Source organism: Mirounga leonina, unplaced genomic scaffold, assembly GCF_011800145.1.
Source record: "Mirounga leonina isolate KUSES-001 unplaced genomic scaffold, KU_Mleo_1.0 Mir_173, whole genome shotgun sequence".
NCBI classification, from domain to species: domain Eukaryota; kingdom Metazoa; phylum Chordata; class Mammalia; order Carnivora; family Phocidae; genus Mirounga; species Mirounga leonina.
The window spans coordinates 86703394-86729600 of NW_023270447.1; the positions used below are offsets into that span (position 1 = coordinate 86703394).

The window sequence follows — 26207 nt, forward strand, 5'->3', positions numbered from 1 at the left end:
CATAAAGGGATTTGAACACTGCTATTATCTTGCCCCAAATACCTGATTTATTCTTTCTTGGACTTCACTATAGTTTCTAAGACAACAAACTAACTGGTTTAACCCACTGCCAGGCCTAAGAAATGAGTGGCCCTGAAAAAGGCTGCTTTTGCCATTTCTGGCCCATTTAGCACCAGCCTCTCTTCTCCAAAGCAGAGCATGACCAGAAGGCTGCAGTTTACACACAGTATTTTAGATGCTATGTTTTATGCTAAGGGAAGAAACCAGTATCACAGCTTTCTCCTTATCTTAAAAGAAGCCTATGAGTCTTAAAAAATCCTAAATTGTATCCACAGTACCCAAAGGTTTATTATACCTTTCCCTTACACATCAAATGAATGCCAAGAAGAAGCTTTTTATGACCAGGGCTTTGTTAACCAAAGCTGGATGGCTTTAAAAATGAAAATCTAACTAATGGGTCAACTTATTTATTCATGAGATTCAGTTTCTATCAAACTTAGAGAATCAATTTACATCATAAAATGCTAAATCCATTAGCATTATAAGCTGCAACCTCAAACCAACTTTTCAGCGGCTTACCCAAATCTTTCTCAACCCGGAGAAACCAGGCTTCCTTCTACTATCTGAGCTGCTGTGTAGCCCCTGCTTCCACTGTCATCCCACACGCCACGGAGACCCTTATTGAGAATTCAGACTCCATGCAGGGGAACAGAAAAGGATTAACACATGCAACTGTGCAGCAACACTTTTAGACACAGTTTAACTAAAAAAAGAAAAAGAAAAAAAAAGTCTGCCCAGCACAAGAACAATCCCCAAGTCAGCCCAAGAGCAGAGAATTAGTACTATCAGGTGATCAGAAACAAAACCAAGGCAAACACTCACTAAATTCAATATTCAATATAATTATCATTAAAAGAATCACCACTGCAGCGTACTCAAAAACCACCATCAAGAGGTAAAGCCTACCAGAAAAGCTCCCACTAGCTCCTCAAAAAGCACTTGGTTTTGCTAGAACTAAAGATTTAACACACAAAAGGCACAAAACTGGGTACCTTTATGGACACTTTTTCAAGCTAAGGCTGCCAGGAGATGTAAGTTCATTCTCCATTAAGTAAATGAGAGAAGAGCCTATGGCATCAATGAGAGCTGGACAAGCAACTGGGCAAGTGCTCATCTGTGGGACAGGGAAGGTATGAGAGCAAGCTGCCCCTTTCCTGACCGAGGATTCAGGAGGGACCCCTACCAGTCTCTGCTGCTCCAAGAGAAGATCTGCTTCTTCCTTCTCCTTTTTGTATAGGATCTCCATCTCCTGAAGTCTAGAAGGAAAAGAAAAACAAGAGAGGAAAGAACAAACTGTGCAATCTCTGGGCTGTTTCATGAGTGCTACATACTGCATGTTTAAAAGAAGTGACAGTCATGGGGGCCACATCGTATCTGTGCATTACCTTTTCTCCATCTCCTGCTTCATATCAATCCCTTGTTTTTCCAGAAGTTCTCTCTGGGCAAATGTCCAGTCCACAGGCTCAGAGGGGGTCTCGGCAGAAGGAGTCTTCTCCCGCTCTGCCCGTGCTTGCTCCGGGTGGTTGAAACGAAACACATGGTTTTTACCCATGATGATACGGTTTCCTAGCACAAAACAGAAAGAGTTAAGAAGCCATTTTTTAAAGGTATACCTATCTAAGGTAATAACCTCACTCTCCCTTCATTTCCCTAAGGCAAAAAGAGAGCTTTTGTGGTTTTACAAGAACAGAAATCCTAACGCTATCATACTTCAATCTTTAAACAAAGAGTCAAAAATTAAAGAGTTGCTCACACAAACCACGTGTTCTTTACTAAAGACTTCAAACCTTTCCCAGTCTCAGGGGCGCCTGAGTGGTGGCTCAGTTGGTTAAGCATCCAACTCTTGATTTTGGCTCAGGTCATGATCTCAGGGTCCTGAGACTGAGCCCCAAGGGAGTCTGCTTCCTCCCTCTTCCTCTGCTCCTCCCCCCAACTTGCGTGCACTCTCTCTCATATAAATGAATAAAATCTTTAAAAAAAAAAGGAAAAAGCAAAGGACTTCAAAAAAACAACTTTCCCAGTCTCACCTGAGCGGAGTTGAACGGGCTGGGCCACCCTCTTGCCATTTACGTAGGTTTCTGAGCGTTCACAGGGCTCTAGGGTCACAATAACTAAGAAGAGCAAACTAGTATTAGCATCACAAACCAGTGGAATAAAACAATGGAAAGAAGATGACTGTGAAGATTCAGGGTAACTAGAATACATTCCTGCAACCAACCAAGTGGCAGAGCATCTATATAATAGTTCATTTTAGGGTATCAAAACCAGCCATGTGGCTAAGAGAAACATTTAAATGAATGTGACAAACCTCAGAAGAAGATGGGAAATGGTCGTTTTGGTGATATGTGACAGATCAGTCCATAAAACTGAAAACCATCAGAAATCTTAAGTATAAGATATAGGTACTGGGTGCCTGGGTGGCTCAGTCGTTAAGCGTCTGCCTTCGGCTCAGGTCATGATCCCAGGGTCCTGGGATCGAGCCCTACATCGGGCTCCCTGCTTGGCAGGAAGCCTGCTTTCTCCCTCTCCCACTCCCCCTGCTTGTGTTCCTGCTCTCGCTATCTCTCTGTCAAATAAATAAATAAAATCTTAAAAAAAAAAAAAAAAAGATATAGGTACTAAACCAGAAACAGAAGATCAAAAGCAGCTAATATTTTGATTAAAGGAATGAGTCATTTAGCACAAAAATACCATTAGATTATTGTTCTGTTAGTAACCCAGACAAAAATCAAGACCGACTTTTTCTTCCCTTCTAGAAAAAATACATGCTGGGTTAAGATTAGGGGTCCTTCAAATCTCCCACTACCCAGGATATTTGTTCCTTTCTTACTTGTCTATTAAATAATTAACATTCAAGACCAAGCCTAATTGCCTATGTCCCGCTCAGTTCTTGGCAGTTACAAAAGGGCTCCTTTTGTCCAGGCTATTTTCATGTAAAGTAGCTATGTCTGTCCCTGCATTTGTAAGCAGGCCAGGTTTCTCCATTTTCAAATATTAGATTGTACAAAAAGTATCACTGAGAGAGACAGGGAATAGCAAGCCCTGGGGATTTCTAGTAATATAGAATGAAAAGGTTGTTGGAAAAGCAATGCCAGGAACTCTCACCGTCCCCACTGTTGTTTCTCTCGCTCCGAAAGATACAATGCTCTTCTTGAATGTGAGCCCCACTCAGCACGATGTCCTGGCGCCGTTCAGCATCTGCTTGGCCAACCCTGAACACAAGAGAAAGTGTTTCCCAGGGAAATTCAGACACAAAAAGCACTGAAAACAATGAACCTCTTTCTCCCAAAGAATATTCTTTGGTATGTACAAAAAAGGTATCGCTTCTTTTTATCAGAGGCTTTCAACTGCAAATTTTATTTTCACATATGATCAACCTCCCTACATTAGAATAAGAAACCAAGGAGCAAGGATACATCAATGTAACTCACTCAGCTTTATAAAAAGACACGAGTGAATTAATCTCCCTAATGAATTCATATAAGAAGTTAGAAAAAAAAATTTTTACTTAGGGTTTTTAGGGAAAGCTACATGTTAACTGGTTCAGATGGCTAAAGCACTTACACAATTTGGGAAGACAGGATAGTTTGTAACTATTTCAGGCACAAAAAACAGCAAATCATTACAATTTTTCAACAAATAACTTTTTAGTTATTCAATCATTTATGAGAACAGAAAACAGTAAGTGACCAAAAGAAACAAATATACCTTGTAATTCCATCTTTGATGTAATAAAGCAGGCATTCAGACATTAGTGGGTCCTCATTGAGGTTAACAAGATGTGGGGTCTGAAAAAGGGTACAGATGATCAATTTGGAGCAAGTACCACTGGGTGGGCAGTGACAATAACAGTGACCTACAGGGGGGCCAGTGGCTTCCTGGATTAACCACAGTCCCTAGAAGAGGGATGTCTTTTATTCCTAGTTCCCAGCTGCAATTCCATACAAAAAGAAAACACTCTCTTCAGGCCTTCTCAAACTGCACTAATACATTCTATTTAAAAACAGGAGTTCAGGGATAAAGAACAAGATCCAATTCTTGATAAGGTCAAAGCATGAAGAACACAAAAGAAAAATAAGGACAGGACGATTCTCTGGATGGGTTAATCATAATTTTTGTAACTATCTGGACAAAAATCTTGAAGGGTAACAAAATATGCCACCCCAAAATATGCCACTTTGATATACTGATTATTTTGAGCTGAAGGCACCAGAAAAACAGCAAATGCAGGGAGAGGCTTTCTTTGAAACCCCTCTCATGCCTGAAGACAGGTCCTCCTAAATGGCCTCGGCTGCCATGTCCCCTCGGGAGTCCATTAACCAGGGAGGAAGGACTTGAATCCCAGGAAAGGAGACCAGAAGTCAACACCACACTCAGACTTTGTCACAAACAATCACACCTTCCATCTGTTCTTCCAAGGGCCCCTTCATCTTTCCTGAAAATCATTTATTCCCTCCTGAGAGGCCTACATCCCCACTCGCCTTTTCCTACTAGGATGGTATTTAAGTCTGAATTCTAAGCCATCTTAGGGAGTCACTCACTTTCCCTTGGGTAGCTCCCACACATACACGAGGCAGACGTGTTAATATGTTTATTTTTGTTTTTCTCTTATTAATCTTTTATTACAGGGCTCTCAGCCAAGAACTAAAACGGGTAGAGGGAAAATTATCTTCCCTTCCTACAATCTCCAGAAATGCTTTTCATTTATTTTATAAAAATTTTTTTTTTTTTCAAGATTTTATTCATGAGAGAGAGAACGATAGAGAGAGCACAAGCAGGGGGAGAGGCACAGAGGGAGAGGGCGAAACAAACTCCCTGGCAAGTAGGGAGCCCAGTGCGGGGCTCGATCCCAGGATCCTGAGATCATGACCTGAGCCAAAGGCAGACACTTAATCCACTGAGCCACCCAGATGCCCCTATAAAACTGCTTTAAAAAATGGGGGACTGGGTGGCACAGTCAGTTGAGCATCTGACTCTTGGTTTTGGCTCGGGTCACGATCTCAGGGTTGTGGGATTAAGCCCCACACTGGGCTCTGCACTCAGTATGGAGTCTGCTTGAGATTCTCTCACCTCCCTCTGCCCCTCCTCCCTCTAAAATAAATAAATCTTTAAAAAAAAAAAAAAAAGTCCCCACATCCCCTGGCATTTCCCTCTATAATTTTTATCACTTCTTCCATGGTCTCAGCTATTGTCTTTAGTTTATTAGTCTTTACATTAAAGAGAAATTAAAATCACTGACGTTCAACAATATACACATCTTGTAAAAATCTTCTTCATCTAACTCTAATATTTCTAAAATCTTTGAAAAACCAACCTTCTTTGGTGAAAATACCCCACTGGAATCCAAAAATAAGTCACATGGTCTTGGGGTCAAAATCTACTCAAGACAGTGCCAGCAAATGTGAAAAAATGAAAGAAGAATCAGATGAGAGGGTTAAGAACAGGGAAGAGAAAGATGATTAAACAGAAATTAGAAAAAACTCTACATCAGCATCTGCCTCTGTAGTCTAAGAGCTCTGCTGGTTTGAGAAAGTCAAGTCCCTCTGTGGGCAGTGTTCTTTAAAGCCCATTAGGACACTGGCCTCAGAAAAAGGAGATCCTGGAAACAGGTTTTGTCTGTTTGCCCCTTGCCTTAAAAGTATTTCCCCCGACCCAGTTTTATGGAGGTATGATTGATAAGTAAAAATTGTATACATTTAGGTTGTACAACATGTTTTTTTTTTCTTTAAGGTGGCGAATGTGCATGCAATGATTACCACAATCAAGTTAACACATCAGAAACAGGTTCTAAAACTGAATCTGGATGTAGCCAGTGGTGTATCCCTTCCTTTCCTGAGGAAGTCTAGAAAGTTAAAACAAGATGCATAAAATTAAAGTAAGAAAAAGCTTTGGAAACAGAGATCTCAGTGTGGAATTCCGTGCTGTTTATATCACACCACTTATTTAAATTATTTATGACTTGTGTTAAATGCCATCGTTTTACAAGTTGTTACAAAAATTTTCCATATAGTTCTTAACACTCAAAGACGTTGTAAAATCTCTTTCAATATACACAAAGGCACAAATCTGATCAAACCCGTAACTGTTAAAATCTCCACAATCCTAAGTATACTATCTCAACAAATAATGTCTTACTGAAGGAAACACTATTAAACTGAAAATCACAGACTGCTGGCAATACACACACAAAATACTGTTATTGTTATTCCAGTTCTACGACGTGTACCAAAAATGTCTTTAAAACCATCTTCTTTGTTGAAAATAATGCAATGGAATTCCTAAAAAAAAGTTATGTGACCTTGACAGAAAAACCAAACCTAAAGAATCCTAGCAAAAACCAGGAATATTTCCTATCACATAAACACAAAAATGGAAACCCCCCTGCCCATTCTATGCCAACCTAGAGAGATCATCATCAGACCCCCGCAGAACATGTGTAAGTCTCTGATAGGCAAGCTGGGGTCATCTGAAATGAAGAACCATTTATTACCGGCATGAATATATCTGCTTTGTAAATAAATAAATATGTTCTATTACTGTCATATAAGAAGCACACAAAAATAATTTGTAACAGTTTTCCAATATCTAAGAATAACTAGGAAGCAACTTAGTAAAACAAAACAAAACAAAACCAAAAAAAACCCAAAAACCAAAACCTACCTTACTATTCTAATTAGCTACAAGGAATCTACTACCTAACAACTATAAGATTATGTAAGTGGGAGGGTACTATTGGAGTCATTTAAAAAAAAAAAAAACCTAAGAAAGGAGCAGAGGAGGCTAGAAGGGTGAGGACAGGAATTGCTTTACTCAGTATAATGGTTGTCTGTAACACAAACTACAAAAACAAACTTGCGTGGTATTTTTCTACACAAACCTGAATAGCTGAAATTGCTTCCAAAGAGTTATAAATCAGGGCTGCTGGCATCTGTGGGAAAATCTACATAGAAAGAGTAGCCAAACTGAAGCAAGGTATGTGAGGTGAGAGGCTGGGAATTTAAGAGAAAGCAACAATGCAGATGAGTAAACATACTGAATCATGACCAGAAGTTATACTGCCTTGGGTTTTATTTTGTAAACAGCAAATACGATAGGCATTTTAGAAACAGACTGCCCCTGTACTGTAAGATGAAATCAGAAATGTCTGAAATTAAGACAAATCTCAAGATAAAAATGAAGGGAGGAGGGGCCAGCCCTGAAAGACCGGAAGTGCCTCAGTGACCAAGACAAACAGGAAGTGCTTCTGTTGGGTTGAGTTTCACAACAGGTTCCTACCTTCTTAGGTGAAAAAACTCCCAGGGTTCCTCCGTCTTCCCGAATGGCCACTCCCATCTCAGCCAACAAGGCCTCTCTAGAAAAACAACAAGCACATCAGAATACCAATACCAAAATGTCAATTAAATCAGTCTCTTGTGAACTGGAAAGTAAAGCATGCAAAGCAAAAACTATTGTCTGTGTTAGTAATACAAATGTGAAAAATCTGTCTATCCTGTCATTCATGAGAATTTAAGGGAAACAGCACATTCAAAATAAGTTCTGTTCCCATGTTAGGTAAAGCTGAATTCACCCAAATAAGAACTTTGTCTCATCTGACTTTGGAGGCAGACAGTAATTCATAAATAATATGTCTATTAATATAAAAAAAAGGAAGACGGGTATTCCTTAAGGCCAGACATCTAACTCAAAGAACATTTCTTCAAAATCTAAGAAAGCAATCAGAAAGTAACTTGGATATATGAAGACTGTCTGTAAGCGTGATTTTCTCAAATGTGATGCTCCCATGCCCAACATCATATTGATTCAAGAATTTTAGCTTAAAATCCCTATGATAAGAGGGGCGCCCGGGTGGCTCAGTTGGTTAAGCATCTGCCTTCGGCTCAGGTCATGATCTCAGGGTCCTGGGATTGAGCCCCACGTTGGGCTCCTTGCTCAGCGGGGAGCCTGCTTCTCCCTCTCCCTCTGCCTGCCTTTCTGCCTACTTGTGCTCTCTCTCTCTCTGTCAAATAAATAAGTAAAATCTTTAAAAAGAAAAAAATCCCTATAATAAGAATATTCTAATTGTTTGATACATCCACTGCATCAATACATCAGCACTTACTTCTACCTCATCTTCCATGAAGGGGGAAGACAAGTCTGACCTTCTTTTAATGTATATTCATCCCAAGAGGAAAAGTATTATTTTGGGTTATGCTCACCTTCAGGTAGATAACTGAGAGGTTAAAGTAGAAAAGGGATTTTAAAAGTCTGCAACTCAAACTACTTCACCTCTTACCAAAGAGGTTCTATAAAACATAACTCAGACAATCATCAGATAGCTTTATTATTTGGGCCTTTATCAAAGGCAGTTGTTTTACAAAGTAAAAACTCTATCCCAGGGTACCTGGGTGGCTCAGTCAGTTAAGCATCCAACTCTTGACTCTCGATTTCAGCTCAGATCATGGTCTCTGGGTCATGGGATCAAGCCCCGCATTGGGCTCCATGCTGGGTGTAGAGTCTGCTTGGAATTCTCTCTCTCCCTCTGCCCCTCCCCGACCCTAAAAAGAAATGTTTAAAAAAAAAAACCCCTATCCCTCAGTATCTTCCATTTTACATGGACCCGGAACACGATGCAGTATGGTAATGAGCACAGGACTCCCTAGAGTAGTCTAACTATATAAGCTCTGCTAGGGGAAGACCTAGAGCAGGCTGAGTTCTGTTCTGTTCTGTGGTTGGCAAGGGGGCCCTTCATTTTTACTTCCAGCTCAACTTCTCCTTCTATAAAAGGAATCCCAGTTCCCCTGAGAATGTGCAGACAACCCTGAGAGCTTAACTTGCTGACCTCTCCATTCTGATGGCCTCTGTTTTACGCAGCTTCTCCTCCCAGGTCTCATTCAGCTCAGCAATGATCTTCTCCGATTCCTAAGAGGAAGTCCACAGTTAAAGTGAAGAAGAGCCTTATGATGTAACACGCTATGTCTAGGAAAGACAGCAAGAAGCACACAATGCCCTTTGTGGGTATGAGGCAGAATCTAATACAATGAGATTCTATTCCTTTCTTAATATTATGTGCAATAAAATTCATGAAGACTAGGTCTAACATTAAATCAGCCCTAGATATATAAATTCTCCTAAGTCCTAATAAAAATGCCCAAGGAGTGGGTGTGCATATGTGTGTGTGTAGAAAGAGGAGTAACATTAACATCCCCAAATGCAGGACTCTATTTCTGAAAACCACTTCTACAAAAGAATAAAGCCACCAAACAATTGCTTTTGTTTCACTATAACTTCACCATAGCCTGATGGGGCTCAGAACGTGTTCCCCTAAAATATGGCATCTTGGCATATTGACTATTTTAAGCTGAAGTAATTTGAGAAATGGTTTCTGCAGGAAGGACTCTGAACTCCTCAAGCAGGTTTTAAGACCCTCATGAGAGGAGCCTTCTTACACCTGGAGGAAAGGAGCATCCTCATCTCCAAAGATGGAAGAACACTAAGAGGAATCTGAACAAACAGGCATTGATAAGTTCCCCCCAGGTCCTATCATAATTTCCCACAACTCTTCCCTCTTTATCAAACCTAGCAAAAAAAATGCTTTAACACTTCTTTGGGTCTTTATTTCCTTATGAAGGTTCCCGTGTCACATAAAACTTATATTAAATAAATTTGTGTGCTTTTCTCTTATTAATCTGTCTTTTGTTTGCAGAAGCCCCAGTCAAAAACCTGAAGGGTAAATGAATATTTTAATTCCTCTACAACACCCTTCTGAACACAACCCAATACCTGATAAGAGAAAGGGTTAGTATTAATCTCAGCCGAAGGCATATAGCCACTGAAGTGACAGTGTCCCGCTGAGTTTTTATGAATGCCAGAAATTAAGAACATGTTTCCTGCTCTCAGGGAGTTTACTGTATATGAGGAAGAGAGAAGTAACTGATGATTCATTCATTCAATAATTATACAGAACTACATTATATGTTAAGCCCTGTTTCAGGCAACTAGGGATGTGGCAGGGAAAAAATCCTTGATTTCACGAGACTTACATTCTAGTAAAGAATGTAATCAATTTTAATCAATAATTCAAATATACAGTACATGGGATAGTGGCAAGTGCCTTGGCGAAAAAGGAAGAAAGGGAAAGGGGTAAATGAGGGAGCAATTTGGAATGGGGTTGTCAGAACAGGGCTCGCTGACAAGGTTCTGTGTGAGCAGAGACAAAGCAGGAGCTACCACATGAACATGTGAGGGAAGAGGTAAGAAATGCCTGGCATTTTCCAGGAACCACAGTGTGGCCAGAGCAGTGCGCTCGCAGACTGTGAATGGGTAGGGCAGGAGAAAACAACAGAACACTGTGTCACGTGCTAGAACTGAAGTGTTCACAGGTCGCTGGAGAATGCGTGAGCATAAGAATGACGCTCAGACTGATGAATGAAGGACAAGTAGGAAATCAACTCGGTGAAAAATGGAGGGAGGAAGACGACCTGAGGACAGACACATGCAAAAAGCAGAGGAAGATCTGGTCATGGAGACGAAATTAGAAAGCCCAAAGATGATGCCAGGAGCATAAGAGTGATGAGATGCCAGTTCTGATGACAGCAGCACTAGTGATTCAGGATGAAAACCCTGCACAGTTTACAAAAGAGCTCACTGTTTGATTATTTAACAGGCCATTGTAAGAAGCCTCTGGGATCTGAAAACATAATCATCTGCAAAGAAAGAAACAGTGAGCACATAATACAATCAATCCTAAGGTGTCTGCGATTCGGTTTTCCGGAAGGAGGCATGGGAGCGTGTTAAAGAGCCACGAGTGAGAATTCCAGGCGGCAGCTGCAAAAGCAAAGGAGTACAGAAGTCAGGAGAAACAGACAGGGGAGCATCATGATGACGACAGTGAAGAACAACTAGCTAAGCAGGGCAAAGAGAAAACTGATGAGCGAGTTAGAAAAGGTAGAAACATCAGTATGGTTCCCATGAAGGGGGCCGCTGAATAGGTACTCGTTCAGAAAAGGGTCAGTCACAAAGGGGTAGATGCCAGAACAAGTCAACAGAGGGAGTGGGGAAGGTGGGGAGGAAAGACAGAACCACCTAAATTGCTCTCATTTAACTCTCCCAACACCCAGGGGCTGAAAGACTCAAACAGCTACCTGAACAGCATCTCTCCAGTGGCCTCCAAGAGGACAGATTTAGCCTGCAGTGCACGTACCCCTCCCAAGCTGAGACAGGAAACAACGTGCCACGCTAGAGGGCCAGCAACCAAAAACACCCATACAATTTCAGCAAGGAGGGAGATGGCCAGGAACCAAGTGGTCAGTAAGCACCACAGAAGTTACTCAAACAACTCTAACAGAGTAGTACTAAATGCTTTTGCATAGGACCGTGAGAGGGCAAATACGAGACAAGTTGGCACCATAGCCTACGTGATAGCAAGGCTTATTAAAGACAGCTGGGTAGAAACCTTTACGATCTCAAAATGGTAACTTCGAAAGAAAGGACTAGGACAACAGGCTGCCCAAACAGAGCATCTAGACTAGTGTTTATTATACAGAGTGTGGCGCACAAGCCCTGATCTTGGTGATGGAATACAAACTGACCCATGAGAAACTTAAAATTTTTTTTCCTGGTTGGTTATTTTCAGGAAAAGATCATGTCTGATAAGAGATTTATCTGGCTGTACAAAAGCTATTCTATTTTGGGGCAACTGTAAATTCACCCAAGGTAGCAAAATCAGTCTAGGGATCCTGTTGTCATTCTGCTGCCAATTCTAAGGTGAACTCTCTAATTTTACTTCCCACCTGGAGGGTAAATCAGGACATGATCTCTTTGTAAAAAAAGAGATTTAATGAGTTAGCTGAATATGGTATTCTTTTATTTTTCATTATAGCTTCACGTTGCAATTTTTATGTTGTCTAAAAAGCTATTTTTTAGGGGCGCCTGGGTGGCTCAGCCGGTTAAGCGTCTGCCTTCAGCTCAGGTCATGATCCCCGGGTCCTGGGATGGAGCCCAAATCAGGAGTCCCTGCTCAGTGAAGAGTCTGCTTCTCCTTCTCCCTCAAATAAATAAATAAAATCTTAAAAAAAAAAAAAAAAAGCTTATTTTTTAAAACTCTGAAGAAAGGTTAAAGAAAATGATATTAAGCAAAAGTTCAGTGCTAGAAAAAGCCATTTATTCCAGAACCATTCTAGAGATAAAGAAACTGGGGACCAGAGACGCTAAGGGACTAACCTGAGGCCACACTACATCCTGAGCCACTAAACCCTAGAGTGGGGTTTCCTGACTCTTGATGCTTTCTTCAATTAAGGTAGAATCACTAGGCTTTAAAGAAAATATTCTACAAAACAGCTCACCATCAATTAAGAAAGCATGAAGGATATTATTTCTTCAAGCCTGAATAGCAAACTTAGCTTAAATAAAACTGAGATGCCAACATTAGATAACTTTTGATCTCTGAGTTATCAACTTACCCTGCAGGCAGGCCTAGCACACTGGTGCCCAATGTTGCCTATTACCCACTCTAGAAACCCAACTTATAAGATTAAATTGAAACTGGGATGCATGCTTCAGAAATGAGGAGTCTGGACAATCTTTAAGGGTCCTTCCTTCCCACAGGTAGTACACACAAAAAAATTCCAAATAAAAACAGTGACATCAGGAACCTATTTTTAAAGCTCCAAGAAATGTTGGGCTCAGGCGCCATTCAACTTCGGTCTCACATCACGAATGTCTAGCTCTCTATGCAGCACTCGTTAACAATTATGTTCACACAGCTAAACACAATTTAATTTCTTTGTCATGATTCAGTTAAGGTGACAGAGAAATCCGCAGAACAAGTCAGAAATATTTCCACCAAAAAAACTACAGTTCCAACTGTGATATTTAAAAGGTTAAATGCTTACTACATGGAACATTCCCTGAAGCCGTCAGATAGCCAAGGTTTTACTGTACTGAACATAGTATGTTCCGTGTGTTCCAAGTGTGGGGCCCTTGGGCCGCCTAGCACAGCACCTGCCCTTGCATGCTTCTGTAATGGATACTTTGGATATTTATAGTCCAAGCCTAGGCGATGGCACTCATAGTACTAACTTTGATGCCAGATTAATAAACAAACCCCAGAGCCACCACACAGTAGCTATAGTTACATATTTAAAACCTTACTGAATAAGAATCCAAATCAAGGATACATACATCCCAACTCAGTTTGAGTTGTGATTAAAAAATGAAAGCAATTACATTTCACTCTTTTGCCAGAGAGGTTTGTGGAGGGGTCGAGATTGTTTATGATGAGGTAACATGGGTCTCTTCCATATGGAAAGAAGCTATTCAAAAAACGAAGCAGAAGCAACACGTTATGCAAAAGTATTTTACCAACTGATCATATTTTTAAAGTCAAAAATAAAGAGAAGCAAAGGGAAATAAAATGTTAGGGAAGTGAATTAACCTCTATTCCTGTTTTCCATTACAGTATTTTTCTCCTGCAGTATCATGGCTTAGGAACGTAGCTCCTAAACACTCAACAATGAAGTAGTCCAAAAATGAAGAATTCTCAAGCATTTCTGTTGTATAACCACTGCCTTGCACTGTGCATGCAAGATGCTATCTGCCTGAGGCATTACAATGCAGGTCTGCTGGACTGAATTCTCTCACCATTCACAAAACAGGAGCAGAACGAAGGCACTTATGCCTCAGTGGACTGCCATGCTGCATTTAAAAACTCAAGATCCAATGCAAAACCATCAAGAAGCAATTTTCTAAAGGTAAGGAAAATGGAAGATTTCACTTATGCTGACTTAAAGGAAAATTAAAACAGAAATTTATTTTCTGATGAAAGTAATACAGTTTTGTTTTCGTGGGAAGTAGGAAGGTTGGGGGGAGGGTTCCCTGAATAATGGCAGTGTTATTCCCCAGAAACTATGTGGAAGACATTGGGTGACCTAATTCTTAAAGAGTCTGGTTAACGTCTTGACTCCTAACATTCAACGTTATTTCCAGTTGGTCCCATGTGGCAGTTAGGAAAATTGTTTTCTTTTACACCAAGACGTAAGTTAATGGAAATTATAATCTTATTTGTACACCAAGGCTTTAATAGGCAATATAAGTAAGATTCAAAATCCCCAAAGATAAAGAACATCTTATATTAAATAGTAAGTAGGAGATTTCACTTCTTTCCCACGGAACCCCTGCATTTCCCCCACTGGCCCAAACAGAACCCCGCATAGCAACTTTGTCACCAACGCCCATCGTGAAAACACACACACATAAAGCTGTCCTGCACAGGCTTCACTAATGTTTTTATTACAATTCCAAAGGCAATTTTACAAAAGCAGGAATTACCCTTCAATTTGCAACAATTAATGAAATGAAAAGATTTCTCACCCTTCTCCCTTTGCTAGGTATTTCAGAACTTTACCCACTTCCTACAAACAAGTTCTGAAGGAAGAAACAAGATCATTACTTTTGTTTCTGAACCACCTTAGGTTAGAAGTAAGTAAAAAATGCCAAGGAAAAAGGTAGACTGACTAAGAAGCAGAGGCCCAGTCTTCACATAAAATCTTTCTTGGCCTCACCTGAAAACTGAAATGAAACCTTCTGTCATCTTCAATTATCAAGCCTCATTCCCTTTTAGCGGTGAAAAGGCTCAACAAACCTTTTCCATCGTTCATTTGCCCAAGTGTGTTACTGTTCTCAACAGTGCTCGAGCGAGCGGCAGTTGTGGAGAGCGCTGAGTGCAACACAAAGAGGCCTGCCTACACAACTGCAACTTCCCAGCTCCTGAAAACACTTTCTCTGCCCTCCTTGTTTTCCCTGCCCTGGCCCTTGGGAATACAAAGGCCCAAAAGCGTGGATCACACGATCACCCTGGAGGCAATGAGCAGGGAAAGAAAAAGCATCTGTGATACTGTCACAGTGATTTGATGGATGGCACGGTCTGTTCTCACTGCAGTCACTGAGGGGAAGGAAGAAGCCAGGAATCAGCAGGTGCTGCTACTGCTCACTTTCATATTCACGAAGAAGACAAGAACATCCCCAACAGAGCCAAGCACAGACTGGGAGAGTGGAGCTGGGTGCCACAGCAGGTGGCCCTGCACGTGCAGGATGCAAGCACGCAACACAGCACTGAGGCCCCTGATCCCATGGGCGCCAGCACAGGAGGAGGCAGCCCTCCCACGGCAGTTATAATAGGGTTCCAAGACTTCCTATGAGCTTCCACAAGTTATCATTTCACATGTCTCTGAATAAGCCTGGTACAGCCACTCATATGCTCAAGCCTTCTTTTGGTTGTCTATTTATTTTACTAACACAGACATGGCTCTATACAGAATTCCATCTTCAAATGAATCCAAGTGCTTCTATCAAATTAGTTTCCAACTAAATTTCTAACTAAACAATGTCCCTGTGACTTATAAACTACCTGGGAATTAAAGGACATTATCTATTTATCAGTTATTTTCATGGCCAACCTATGATCTGGCCACGCACCTCTCTAATTTCTGCCTGGCCACGTGAGACTCAAGCATTCTGGTAAAAAGAAATGACCTTATAAAGCAGCACATGCCATTTTCAGGACACCTCTAAGAGTCAGAAAGTTCTTCCGTATCCTTAACAAAAATCTCGGTGATTTTCAAGACCAACTATGCTTTGTGGAGCTACACAGAACACCTTTCATTCAGTCTGAATTATTACTTACCTTTAGACGTTCAATGGCTTCCTCTCCTCCAGGTGTAGACATGATCCTCTCCTGAATACTGGTCACAGATGTTAAGCCCACCTGACTATTGAGTGAGCAGGAAGATGGAGATGAAGTAAGGGACCCCATGGATGCTGTGGAAAAATTGCCAGGGCGTTGATTCTCAGAGGCTAGCAAGTACCTATGCTTATTGTTCTGAAAATCTTTCAGATCTGGGAGACAGAAAGAAGGGAAGGCAGAAAAAGTGGAAAAGAGGGAAAGGAGCAGAGGGAGAAAAAAGACAGGAAGGAACACCAGCGTAAGAAAGGATAGTATTAAAGCGCCAAGACAAAGACATTATAATACAAAGACAAGTTATAATTGTTCTAGATGGCAGTTCTAAAACATGTCTGTCTTTAATACTGGTATCCTAGAGGTTAAGAACCACTTCTGAAACTAAAAAATTTAGAAACTAAAAAATTCCAGGGTGGGTTAACATTGTATTTGATAGGGGGTAACCAGAGCCTCAAAGGATAATAATGCTCAGGCACTCTCCGTAAACAAGACATGCTACATTCCTTCTATTCCTTCTAGAGCTCCAAATCTACAATGTTTTAGATTTCCAGTACTCTTAAATCCCAGTAGTTTGTAATGGTACAGGAAAAAAGATGAACATTTATTTATCAGTAATATCAAACTGGCCCAGTATTTTATGGCATTCAGCAAAAATTCCCAAGAAGATACTACAGTTAAAACAAAAATCTGTAGTGTCCTTTGTATAGCAACATGTCAACATGCTAAAAAGCATCTTTAACATACGCTTTTTTAAAAAAGGAGAGGTAAATGTAGAAATCACAAGAAATTTGTGTAAGTTCTGGTTGAGAACTCAGGGCCAATTACCTCAACAGGGAAGAACAATTAGCAAATTAATGAAGTTGGTACAGTTTACATTCATCTATTAGCACAAGCAAAAATCAAGGCTGATTATTTGCTTATTATTGCAAAGTGAGGCTCTTACTCTGCCTAACAGTACTCCATGAGTCACTGGTGAGCTGAGTTCCTAGTATGGAATTCAAGTTTCAGGGACATACTTTCACTTACTAAGGTCTTTAATAGAACTGTAAGTTTTGTTTTTAAATTTAGTTTTGATAAAAAGAGCCACAAACAACAAAATTCATTAATTTGCTGTTCGTACTTTCCTTCATTAGTCATCCCTGTCGAACAGACACCAGAGGAAAACCATAGGTATTGATGGATTTCTATTTTAAAATTAGCTTATGTTTAAAAATGTGAGAAAACCTACATTGCTTAAAATTCATACCAAAACTAACTTAAGTTTTCCTTAAATGATACGAGTCAATGCAGAGTCAGAAAACATTATTATTTGCTCTTGCTGGGTCTACTCATTTCTACTTCATCAAAGCCAGTTCTTGAAACCCCTTAAAACCAGTGGTTGCTCAAGACAGTTTGAAAACCACCATCTGCAAATATAGAACATAGGAAAACAAGCAAGTTTTAAAAGGGGGATGGGAACTGGAGCAAAAAATCAGCCATCAGGCGATGGCAGCAAGGTAGGAAAGAATAGGATGGGTGGAGCTGAGAAGGTCCAATGGACACATGCAAGCCCTAAAAGAAATTAAGAGTAGTAGACTGAAATGGAAATTCAGAAGTAGTCAGGGCTGCTTTCCTGCATGGAGACAAAATTAAAACTTAGTCATGCATAGCTTTTTGGGAGATGTCACAACTGCTCAGAAAAGAGTGAGGCAACAAGCTGGTAGCAGCACCAGCTGGGGCACAAAAGCAAGAACAAGATGGTGTCTTTCTCACATCAGCATCAGTCAGCTTCGGAAATCTCAGACAGAGCTGTTCCAGTCCAAGAGTCACTCTGTATTGGAGTGTTATTGTGTCCTCAAGGCCTAGCCTCATCACAGTGGCCAGGGCTACGTTTGCTTTCACCTATGTATTTCCTCCCTTCAAGCCCTATTACGTGCCTCATTAAATGAACAAGCAAATCAATTAAAACCTAAAACTTAACCAAGAAGTCAAGATTCTTCATTTCTTCTAAGATAAAAATCCCCTCATGAATTATCTTAAAAGGGTAAGAAATCATGTCCTCACCAACTTAATGATATCTATGGAGAGAACGAGGTGTGATCCTTCATAAAAATGTCTCATTTCGAACACACATTTTAGACACCCAAGTTTTTAAAATCTAATGTGTACTTCCAGAAAAGGAGAGGAAAAAAAAAAAGTTTTCCTAACCACTATGTAAGCTGAGGCCCAAGATACGGAGGAAACTAAGCATAAGCACAGGTGGGTGCTAACCCAACACTCAGAGCTACTCAGTCAGGGATAGTTTAGCCAACCAGAAGTGATTGTTTTTAATTGTACATACACCAAGGCTCAGAATTACATAGCTAATTTAAAATGAGTTTTCTATTAAATAATCAGACACATGAAGGATCTCAAGAGGCCAAAAAAGGTATAGTAATGATATTAAAAGCTGGGGCTCTGAGTTACACTATCCAATCGAACTACACAGAAACCATGGGATCTCTGGAGCAAATTAACCACCCAGGCAAGGGTGTCCTCATGGGTAAAATGGGCCTAACAATCTTTTCCAGAATCAGTGACAGGATTAAGTGAGATAATACATTCAAGGTCACTATAAACACGCAGGAAATGTGAGCTGCTGTCACCGCTATCATCATCCTCTAGGACTTTGGATTCAGTTTAATCACATAAGTGGAAAAACTGAAGAGCAGAAGCAGCAAGAGACTCTTAACCCTCTAAACTACTTAACCCATAAACTGAAATTCAGCAGCGTTTGCTACATGGAGAAGGGCAAAAACAGGATCATTTCTGAATCTACAGTATGCTCTGTCTGGGATTTCCCTGTTAGGATTGCTGGCATGCAAAGCTCATTTTAAGGCTGATCCAGCAGAGGCAGATTAGCAAATCAGAGTACTGGAAATAACCAATACATGAAATACACACATTTGCCTCCACTTCCAGAGTAATCATCGATCAATGGATCAACTGAAGGTAAGCAGGAGGGAAAATACAAGAAGGGTCAAAGTTCAGGTTCAGCAGTGACACAGAGAGGGAACAGAGCAGCATTTGGGAAGATGAAAAAAATTAACACTTAAAACAGATTATCATTTTGCACACTGTATTCATTTAAACTCAGGTGTTAATCAGTAAGAAGAACTAAACTACAAGAGACTTTGAAAATCTTATTAGAATTTAAATATTAATTTTTCACTCAAAAAATAAAAATATACTTTATCAAATAAACCCATATACTATTCTACCTGAATCATCCAGTTAACTTCTGATTAGGCATTATGCAAGGAGATCACGGAGGTTAAAAAAAGACTCATTTTAAGACAACACTGTAAAATAGTATTCTCTGAAAGTCTGGTTCTTGAATTTGACAGAAAATGGATATTTTTCCCTTCATGTGTTCATAGGGAGCTGGGTGGGGAGTGTCCTTCAATCATTCTGCAGGAGGGGAAAGATACCACTCAAAGGTAAATCTTATCTGAAAGGGGACTGGAATGGTGAATTTGTTACACATATATTACCACTACTACATTAATCCAGAGAAGCCCCAGGACAAAAACAAAAATTTCAAGTACCAATTTTACAACATGATTAATTTCTCCGTGAGAATAAACTCAACATTCCAAATAAACTTCACTGCTGATCTAAAATGAAAATCTAATAAAAATACAAGCGGTAACATATTTACATTTTAAAAACTAATTTCATGAGTTCAGCTGGATAGCCTGGTACATACTATATAAAGAAAGATTCTGAGATCATTTTCGTTGGATTTTTTTAAAAGAAAAAACAAAAACAAAAAAAACTCTGTTATACCATCTAACTTCATCATGTTCTTTGAATCTAAGTTTAAATATAAGAACTCTAAAGAGGAAAAGATTAGAGTTTATGTTGATCCTTAATTCACTTACTATCAATAATATCTCCCAGCCCCTGAGCACGAAGAAGATCCTTCAGCCGTGTCACCTCCTCCTTTAATTCACGAACCAGTTTGGCATTGGGGTCCTCATTGATAACAGCATTGCACTTAATTTGTTTTGCACGATCTGCGTATCTATATCCAAAAAGAACATTCATTCTTGCCATTCCTCAGATACTCTACTTCTCATAAGTAACATGCCATTATTTCTAACTCTAAATCAAACAGCTTGAGTATTTACACATTTTATGAGCCTTACTAATAACATACGCATAGAAAGTTTTATAATATCTTATCAAGATGAGGAAAAAGGCTCAGATGAATTTTAGTGAGTTACCCAAAATCATAAAAGAAATAAATACCAAAAAGAAGACTCAAAATGCATTTGTGAGACTATATAGGGTTCTTTCCATCACTGGGAGAAGAGTAGAAAGTTCCAGATTAAAGTAATGAAAACTATTCATAAATAGAAATACAGCTGACCCTTGAACAACGTGGGTTAGAACTGCACTTATAATCAGATTTTTTTCGATAAACACAGTCCAGTACTGTAAATGTATTTTCTCTTCTTAATTTTCTTAATAACATGTTCTCTCCTATAACTCACTTTATTGTAAGAAAACATATGGCTTATATGCATATACATATGTATTTGTACAACTTACAACATACAAAATACGCATTAATCAACTGTTTATGTTATCAGTAAGGCTTCTGGTCAACAGCAGGCTGTTAGGAGTTGAGTTTTTGGGGAGTCAAGTTATATGCGGATTTTTGAGTGTGCAGAGGGTTGGCACCCCTAACTACTGTGTTGTTCAAGGGCCGACTATATTCTATTAGTGAACATCCTGTAATTTTTTTTTTAACACTATGTGTACTCATAATTGTATTACTTGTTAAGAGCTGAGCATCTCTATAATGATGAAAACCACAAGGGAACTTCTTTTTACAGAAATGAAAATCGTAACAAACTGAAATTGAAAACCATAAACAGGTAAATTCTATTATAATAAAAATCTCCCCCGCCCAAAAAAATAAATAGAAATCTCCCCCAAACCATGTTTTCCCTGTTATGAGAGGGATGGATCATTACTTACATAAAAAATTACCCATATAGCATAAGAAAACCAATGGCATAACAAAATGACTTAGGGTGGCACAGTATTCTATTTAGCTATCAAGAGCAACTGGAGTACCTCAGAGTGCTCAAAGTTTCATCATAGTTGATATCTGCTGGGCTCAGAGCAGCAACCATTGCAGTCCGAGAATTGCCACCTAAGAAGATGAATCATGGTTATTGCAAATCATATTCATTTTAGAAAGAAGAATTTTATTAAATTTATGTCAAATTAGACAACACCATCTCAAATCCTAAGATTTAATCAAGAATCAACAAATGTCTTGAATGCTCCCATGCCGGGCACTGTCATACTGTTAATCTTGGTGTTTGTATCTACTGTGACCAGTTCTCCTCTCCCCACTCCAGTTAAGACCTCAGCCACTCCACCAAAGTGCTCTTAATGAGTCAAAGTCACAGTGACATGGACAGTCCAGCAGGCCATTCTCACTCTCTTCCTTCTATCAGTGTCATTTCCCTTCTAAAAGGAAGGAGGGAAAGAGGCTAACAGAACAGAGAATAAAGAGAATGACCTGAAGGTCCAAAACCATCAGCAAAAACGTAACATGGAGTTTCCAAAGAGGTTTGAAGAAGGAGCAATAGTTTGAAGCAGGTGTGGTTAGGAAGAAAACCACACCACCACACCACAGTCCACGTTCCCAGGTCAACAAGATGGGGGAGAAAACCCTGATTAAAAAGTAAGCATAACATAATTTAAAAAAAAAAAAAAGGGTAAGCAAATCCAACCAGCTTAAATCAAGAGTAACATGGATATCTGGAGATTATTTTTCTCCAAAACAAACATATAAGACAATTAACCACAAAAGATAATCAATAAACAGCTTTAAAAAGGTAACTACACACAAGTGATCAACGTACCTAGATTTTCTCGAAGGAGCCAAGTAAGTACAGAATCCCTGTAAGGAATAAAATCAGTCTTCTTCTTCTTCTTACTCTGTTAAACAGAAAGAAATGGTCTTAGTATTGTTAGGGAGGAAAAATTCACTTGAAAGGCAAACAAGTCCAAAATTTCTGAGTAAATTATAGTAGAACCCTATCACTGTTGAAATTTAACACTCATGGCTTCAATTCTTCACCATACCCAAAGTTCATGCAATAAAGTAATTTTTTCTTTTTATATTTTATTTTGAAAAATTTCCAGTGTACATGACAGTTTAGAGAGTAGCATAATGACCGACCATATATCCATCATGCAACTCCAATCATTATCAATATTTTGCCAATCATGTTTCTATTATCCCTCAAACACTTTATACTTTTTCTTCCTGAACAATTTTGGAATAAATTGCAGACACCATGCCCTTTTATCCCTAAATACTTCAGCAGATAAGGACATTCTCTTACACAGTCACAGTTCAATGACTGAGTTCAGGAAACCTTTTTTTTTTTTTTTTTTTAAAGATTTTATTTATTTATTTGACAGAGAGAGAGACAGCTAGAGAGGGAACACAAGCAGGGGGAGTGGGAGAGGGAGAAGCAGGCTTCCCGCCGAGCAGGGAGCCCGATGCGGGGCTCGATCCCAGGACCCTGGAATCATGACCTGAGCCGAAGGCAGGTGCTTAACGACTGAGCCACCCAGGCGCCCCAGAGTTCAGGAAATTTAACATCAATATAATACTATTATTTAATATCCTGTCTATATCATATCTTTTACAGCTGGTAGCGTTTTAAAGCAAATCCAACATTTCACCTATAAATAAATATTTCAGATACATATTTCCAACAGAGAAGGAGTTCTTTTTTTTCTTTAAGTCTCAAACAATGATTTTTTACTTTTGCAGAGGGGCAAATATAAATCCTGGGCATTCCAGGTTAGATGTGCAGGAGCCAAGTCATTTAGTTAACGAATTTACTTGGCCAATCACCAAATCATTAAGTGGACTGTTGCATCTCTAACAACTCTTATAAAAGTAATACACATTTGGTTTCTTTAGAAAGAAATCACACTCCAAATAAATTCAACCAACAGAATTAGGACTCAAAGTGAAAAGGTCTAAGTGATGTGATTTGCTAATCTGGAGATTTGTAAAGACTGCAAGATGAATGGTCTGGGGCGCCTGGGTGGCTCAGTTGGTTAAGCGACTGCCTTCGGCTCAGGTCATGATCCTGGAGTCCCAGGATCGAGTCCCACATCGGGCTCCCTGCTCGGCAGGGAGTCTGCTTCTCCCTCTCCCACTCCCCGTTTGTGTTCCCTCTCTCGCTGTGTCTTTCTCTGTCAAATAAATAAATAAAATCTTTAAAAAAAAAAAGATGAATGGTCTGTATATATGTATCAAGCATTGACTATACAGCTGTGACCCTCCTCATTATCATATCCTTTGAAAGTAAAAATTAATGCAAACCCTTTGCAGATAACAGCTACTGCAGTTATGTCCTGGCTGATGACTAGGTCGTGATAATTTAAGAAGCCACTAAGGGGAAGCCAGGGTTCACTGATAAACATCTCTTCCCAGTCCTGGTATAATCTGAGGTTAAACTAAGGACAATCTAGTTCTTGCAAAAACATGGGTATTCAGAAAAAGAGTACTAAATAGCTGACCTCTGGTCTGTCAAGGAGGAAAGGAAGTAGGCAAGTAGCAATTTAATTCCATCTCTTATCAAAAACATTCCCTCCAATTCATCCTATCCCACCCACAGACACACTTTCCACCAATGAGAAAGTCATTTCCCATAGCAAGATCTATTTCCAAATGACAAAGACCTGTGGGGAGAATTAACCCTCTCAGTCAATCACAGCTTAGCGGGACTATCAGTCCACTGCAAAATTCTTGAGTCCTGAGACCTCAATTCTTCCTTCTCTAGCCCCTCAACACTCCACTTTGCCTACAGTTAGTACTGAAAATGCTACAAGATCTAAAGTACGTCACTTACAAGGATTGCAAACAGTACTATAAAAATAAGCAGTTTCTCTTTGCCAAAAGATGTTCTATTTTCATTTTGGTCGATTAGACTAAAATAAGAAGGAGTAGATAAATAAAGAAGCATGAATAGAACTTCCATATTTTCCATCTGAAATATCTCAGAATTTTAGCCACTTCTTTTCTATTTGCTCTCTTACACAAATTAATCTCATCTATTCTCACAAATAAGGGCCTCAGTAATTACCTAAACAGGTTTACTTACTTACATCACTAGCCTCTCTAAAAAGAAGTGCTATCAAGTATGGACAATAATAATCCTGTTTCTCTCCCCAGTGGGAATAACAGTACATTTTAATTCACCAAAAATTATGCTTATTACATAAAAACTAAAATTTGTCTTTGATCTGTTATAGTTATGGCATAGATGCAAAGTTCTAAACTGGATTTTCCAAAACTAATTCTAAAAAAGTCATTTGCAAATTACTGTGGCACAGAGCAATATGGGAAATATGCAGATAAATGTAAACTTTTCCTTTGGTTGATAAAGAATGTTAAAAAAATGAGCAAATGGACAGGACAAGTTAGAAAAACCACTAAATTTTAACAGCTTTCATGGTTCTGGGACTCAGATTAGATATCTGAAGAATATCCAAACTACTGCATAATATCAAATAACAGATAGCTTTAAATCTAAGGCAGCTTTTTCCAATAAGCCAAAAGAAACAGAAAAAAAGTATTACTCTTTATTTTTTTTTTTTTTAAGATTTTATTTATTTATTTGACAGAGAGGGACACAGCAAGAGAGAGAACACAAGCAGAGGGAGTGTGAGAGGGAGAAGGAGGCTTCCCTCGGAGCAGGGAACCCGATGCAGGGCTCGATCCCAGGACCCTGGGATCATGACCTGAGCTGAAGGCATACGCTTAATGACTGAGCCACCCAGGCGCCCCGGTATTACTTCTTATTAAGTAATTTTTGTACAAGTAGAGAACAAACCCATATATTTTAAAATATGAGTATAAAATATTTCATCTTGCAGGGGCAGCTGGGTGGTTCAGTCGGTTAAGCGTCTGCCTTCGGCTCAGGTCATGATCTCCGGGTCCTGGGATCAAGCCCCATGTCGGGCTCCCTGCTCAACAGGGAGTCTGCTTACCCTCTGCCTCTGCTCATGCTGTCTCTCTCTCTCTCAAATAAATAAAATCTTTTAAAAAATAAAATAAAATATTTCATTGCAGATATTGCCTTTATCTCCAATGTTACTCATGTGATTCAGAACTGTTGAGTGCTCTATTATAAATGCAAAATAGTACTAAGAAATTTTAGAGTCTTGTAAGGAAATATAAGGAAAAGTCTATCGTATTTGGATTAAAAGGATGCCCAGAGCATGTGTTCTAGATACAGACTTTAACTTGATTCTACAGCCTTCACTTTATGTATAACCAAAGAGTAGAAAAATTTTTTTTAACAATTTAAATAATCCATGACTTCTCATGATAGGAAACAAGATTATACAAAGAGGTTTAAGAAAAATATCCTAATAATTTCAAGAAGGCAGCTATATTTTAGAATAGTATCCATAAGAAATATCTTTATTGCCCTTTCAAGAGGTTTATAGGTGACTTCTTCAAGTAACAGTCCTACAGATCACTAGGAGAAACATCATTAAGATAACACAATATAGAAGCTTCCTCAGTTTCTCTCTTGTTCCTTTATTCTGAATTCCTTCTCCAAAACACATCATGTTCCCTAAATTAGGTTTGGTGTGCAGTCTCATGATTCATGGTCAGAACAGCAATTCTAAATTCCAGAGCCAGAAAGCAAGTAACAAGAAGTTATTTTTCAAGGTTCCATTCCTACTTATGCCTCCATACAACCTGCTGAGGATTTACAATCATCACAATTGATTCTACAGCTAGTTCAATGCCTAACAAACCCCACCGTACCTTGCTGGTGCAGTTATCCTATAATTGAAGCATTTAAAAGAAAGAATGAGAACACAGGATAAGCCTTCAAACAGAAAGTACTTTAAAGTAATAAACTGAGTATGACTTTTCAGAAACAAGCAAGAAAGCATTTGATTCTTTTTAGGGATTCAAATAACATGCTAAACTAGAATGCAAAAGGACTAGTACTTCCTTAGCCTTTAACCTAAAAAATAAAGCCCCTGATACAAAAGTGTTTCAGATTTAGTGTCCCACTGTTAAAGAATAGGAAAGAATAACACAATTTTAAAAAGTATATTATTGGCCCCCAAATCAACAGCATTCAGCAAGGCAAATGCTTAAAAAACTCCAAAAGGTACTGTATCCTACTTAAAAAAGATTGTATAGGAAAAGAACATGTAACAAAAACCCTTGGTTTTGATGAGAAACCTGAAGTAAGGCTAAAAAAGGAATCAAACCCTAAGTCTTCGTAAAGAGCTAGTTTTCAGTCTAGCCTTTATAGATTATGTTTACTTTCTCCTTAATCTCTTTTATGTTCAGTAGAAAGTCAAAGTGTGTTATACCTAGTATCTTATCTGAAAAGCT

General features: G+C 39.2%; 1 protein-coding gene across 7 annotated transcripts in view; it reads right to left on the bottom strand.

The window, feature by feature from the left end:
- The window catches only part of KIF1B (kinesin family member 1B), a 142869-nt gene that overhangs the window by 64105 nt on the left and 52557 nt on the right, over positions 1–26207 (bottom strand). For 3 of the 7 annotated variants that reach the window (XM_035019819.1, XM_035019823.1, XM_035019820.1), the window contains exons 10-21: positions 21679–21754; positions 20879–20957; positions 19675–19817; positions 18695–18736; positions 15719–15930; positions 8879–8958; positions 7336–7411; positions 3769–3848; positions 3166–3272; positions 2088–2171; positions 1446–1626; positions 1244–1316 (exon numbers count right to left, since the gene is read on the bottom strand). In XM_035019819.1, coding sequence (XP_034875710.1) covers positions 1244–1316; positions 1446–1626; positions 2088–2171; positions 3166–3272; positions 3769–3848; positions 7336–7411; positions 8879–8958; positions 15719–15930; positions 18695–18736; positions 19675–19817; positions 20879–20957; positions 21679–21754 — 1233 coding nt within the window. The remainder of the gene's footprint in view (positions 1–1243; positions 1317–1445; positions 1627–2087; positions 2172–3165; positions 3273–3768; positions 3849–7335; positions 7412–8878; positions 8959–15718; positions 15931–18694; positions 18737–19674; positions 19818–20878; positions 20958–21678; positions 21755–26207) is intronic. The other 4 variants (XM_035019822.1, XM_035019824.1, XM_035019825.1 and 1 more) reach the window with 2 other exon arrangements.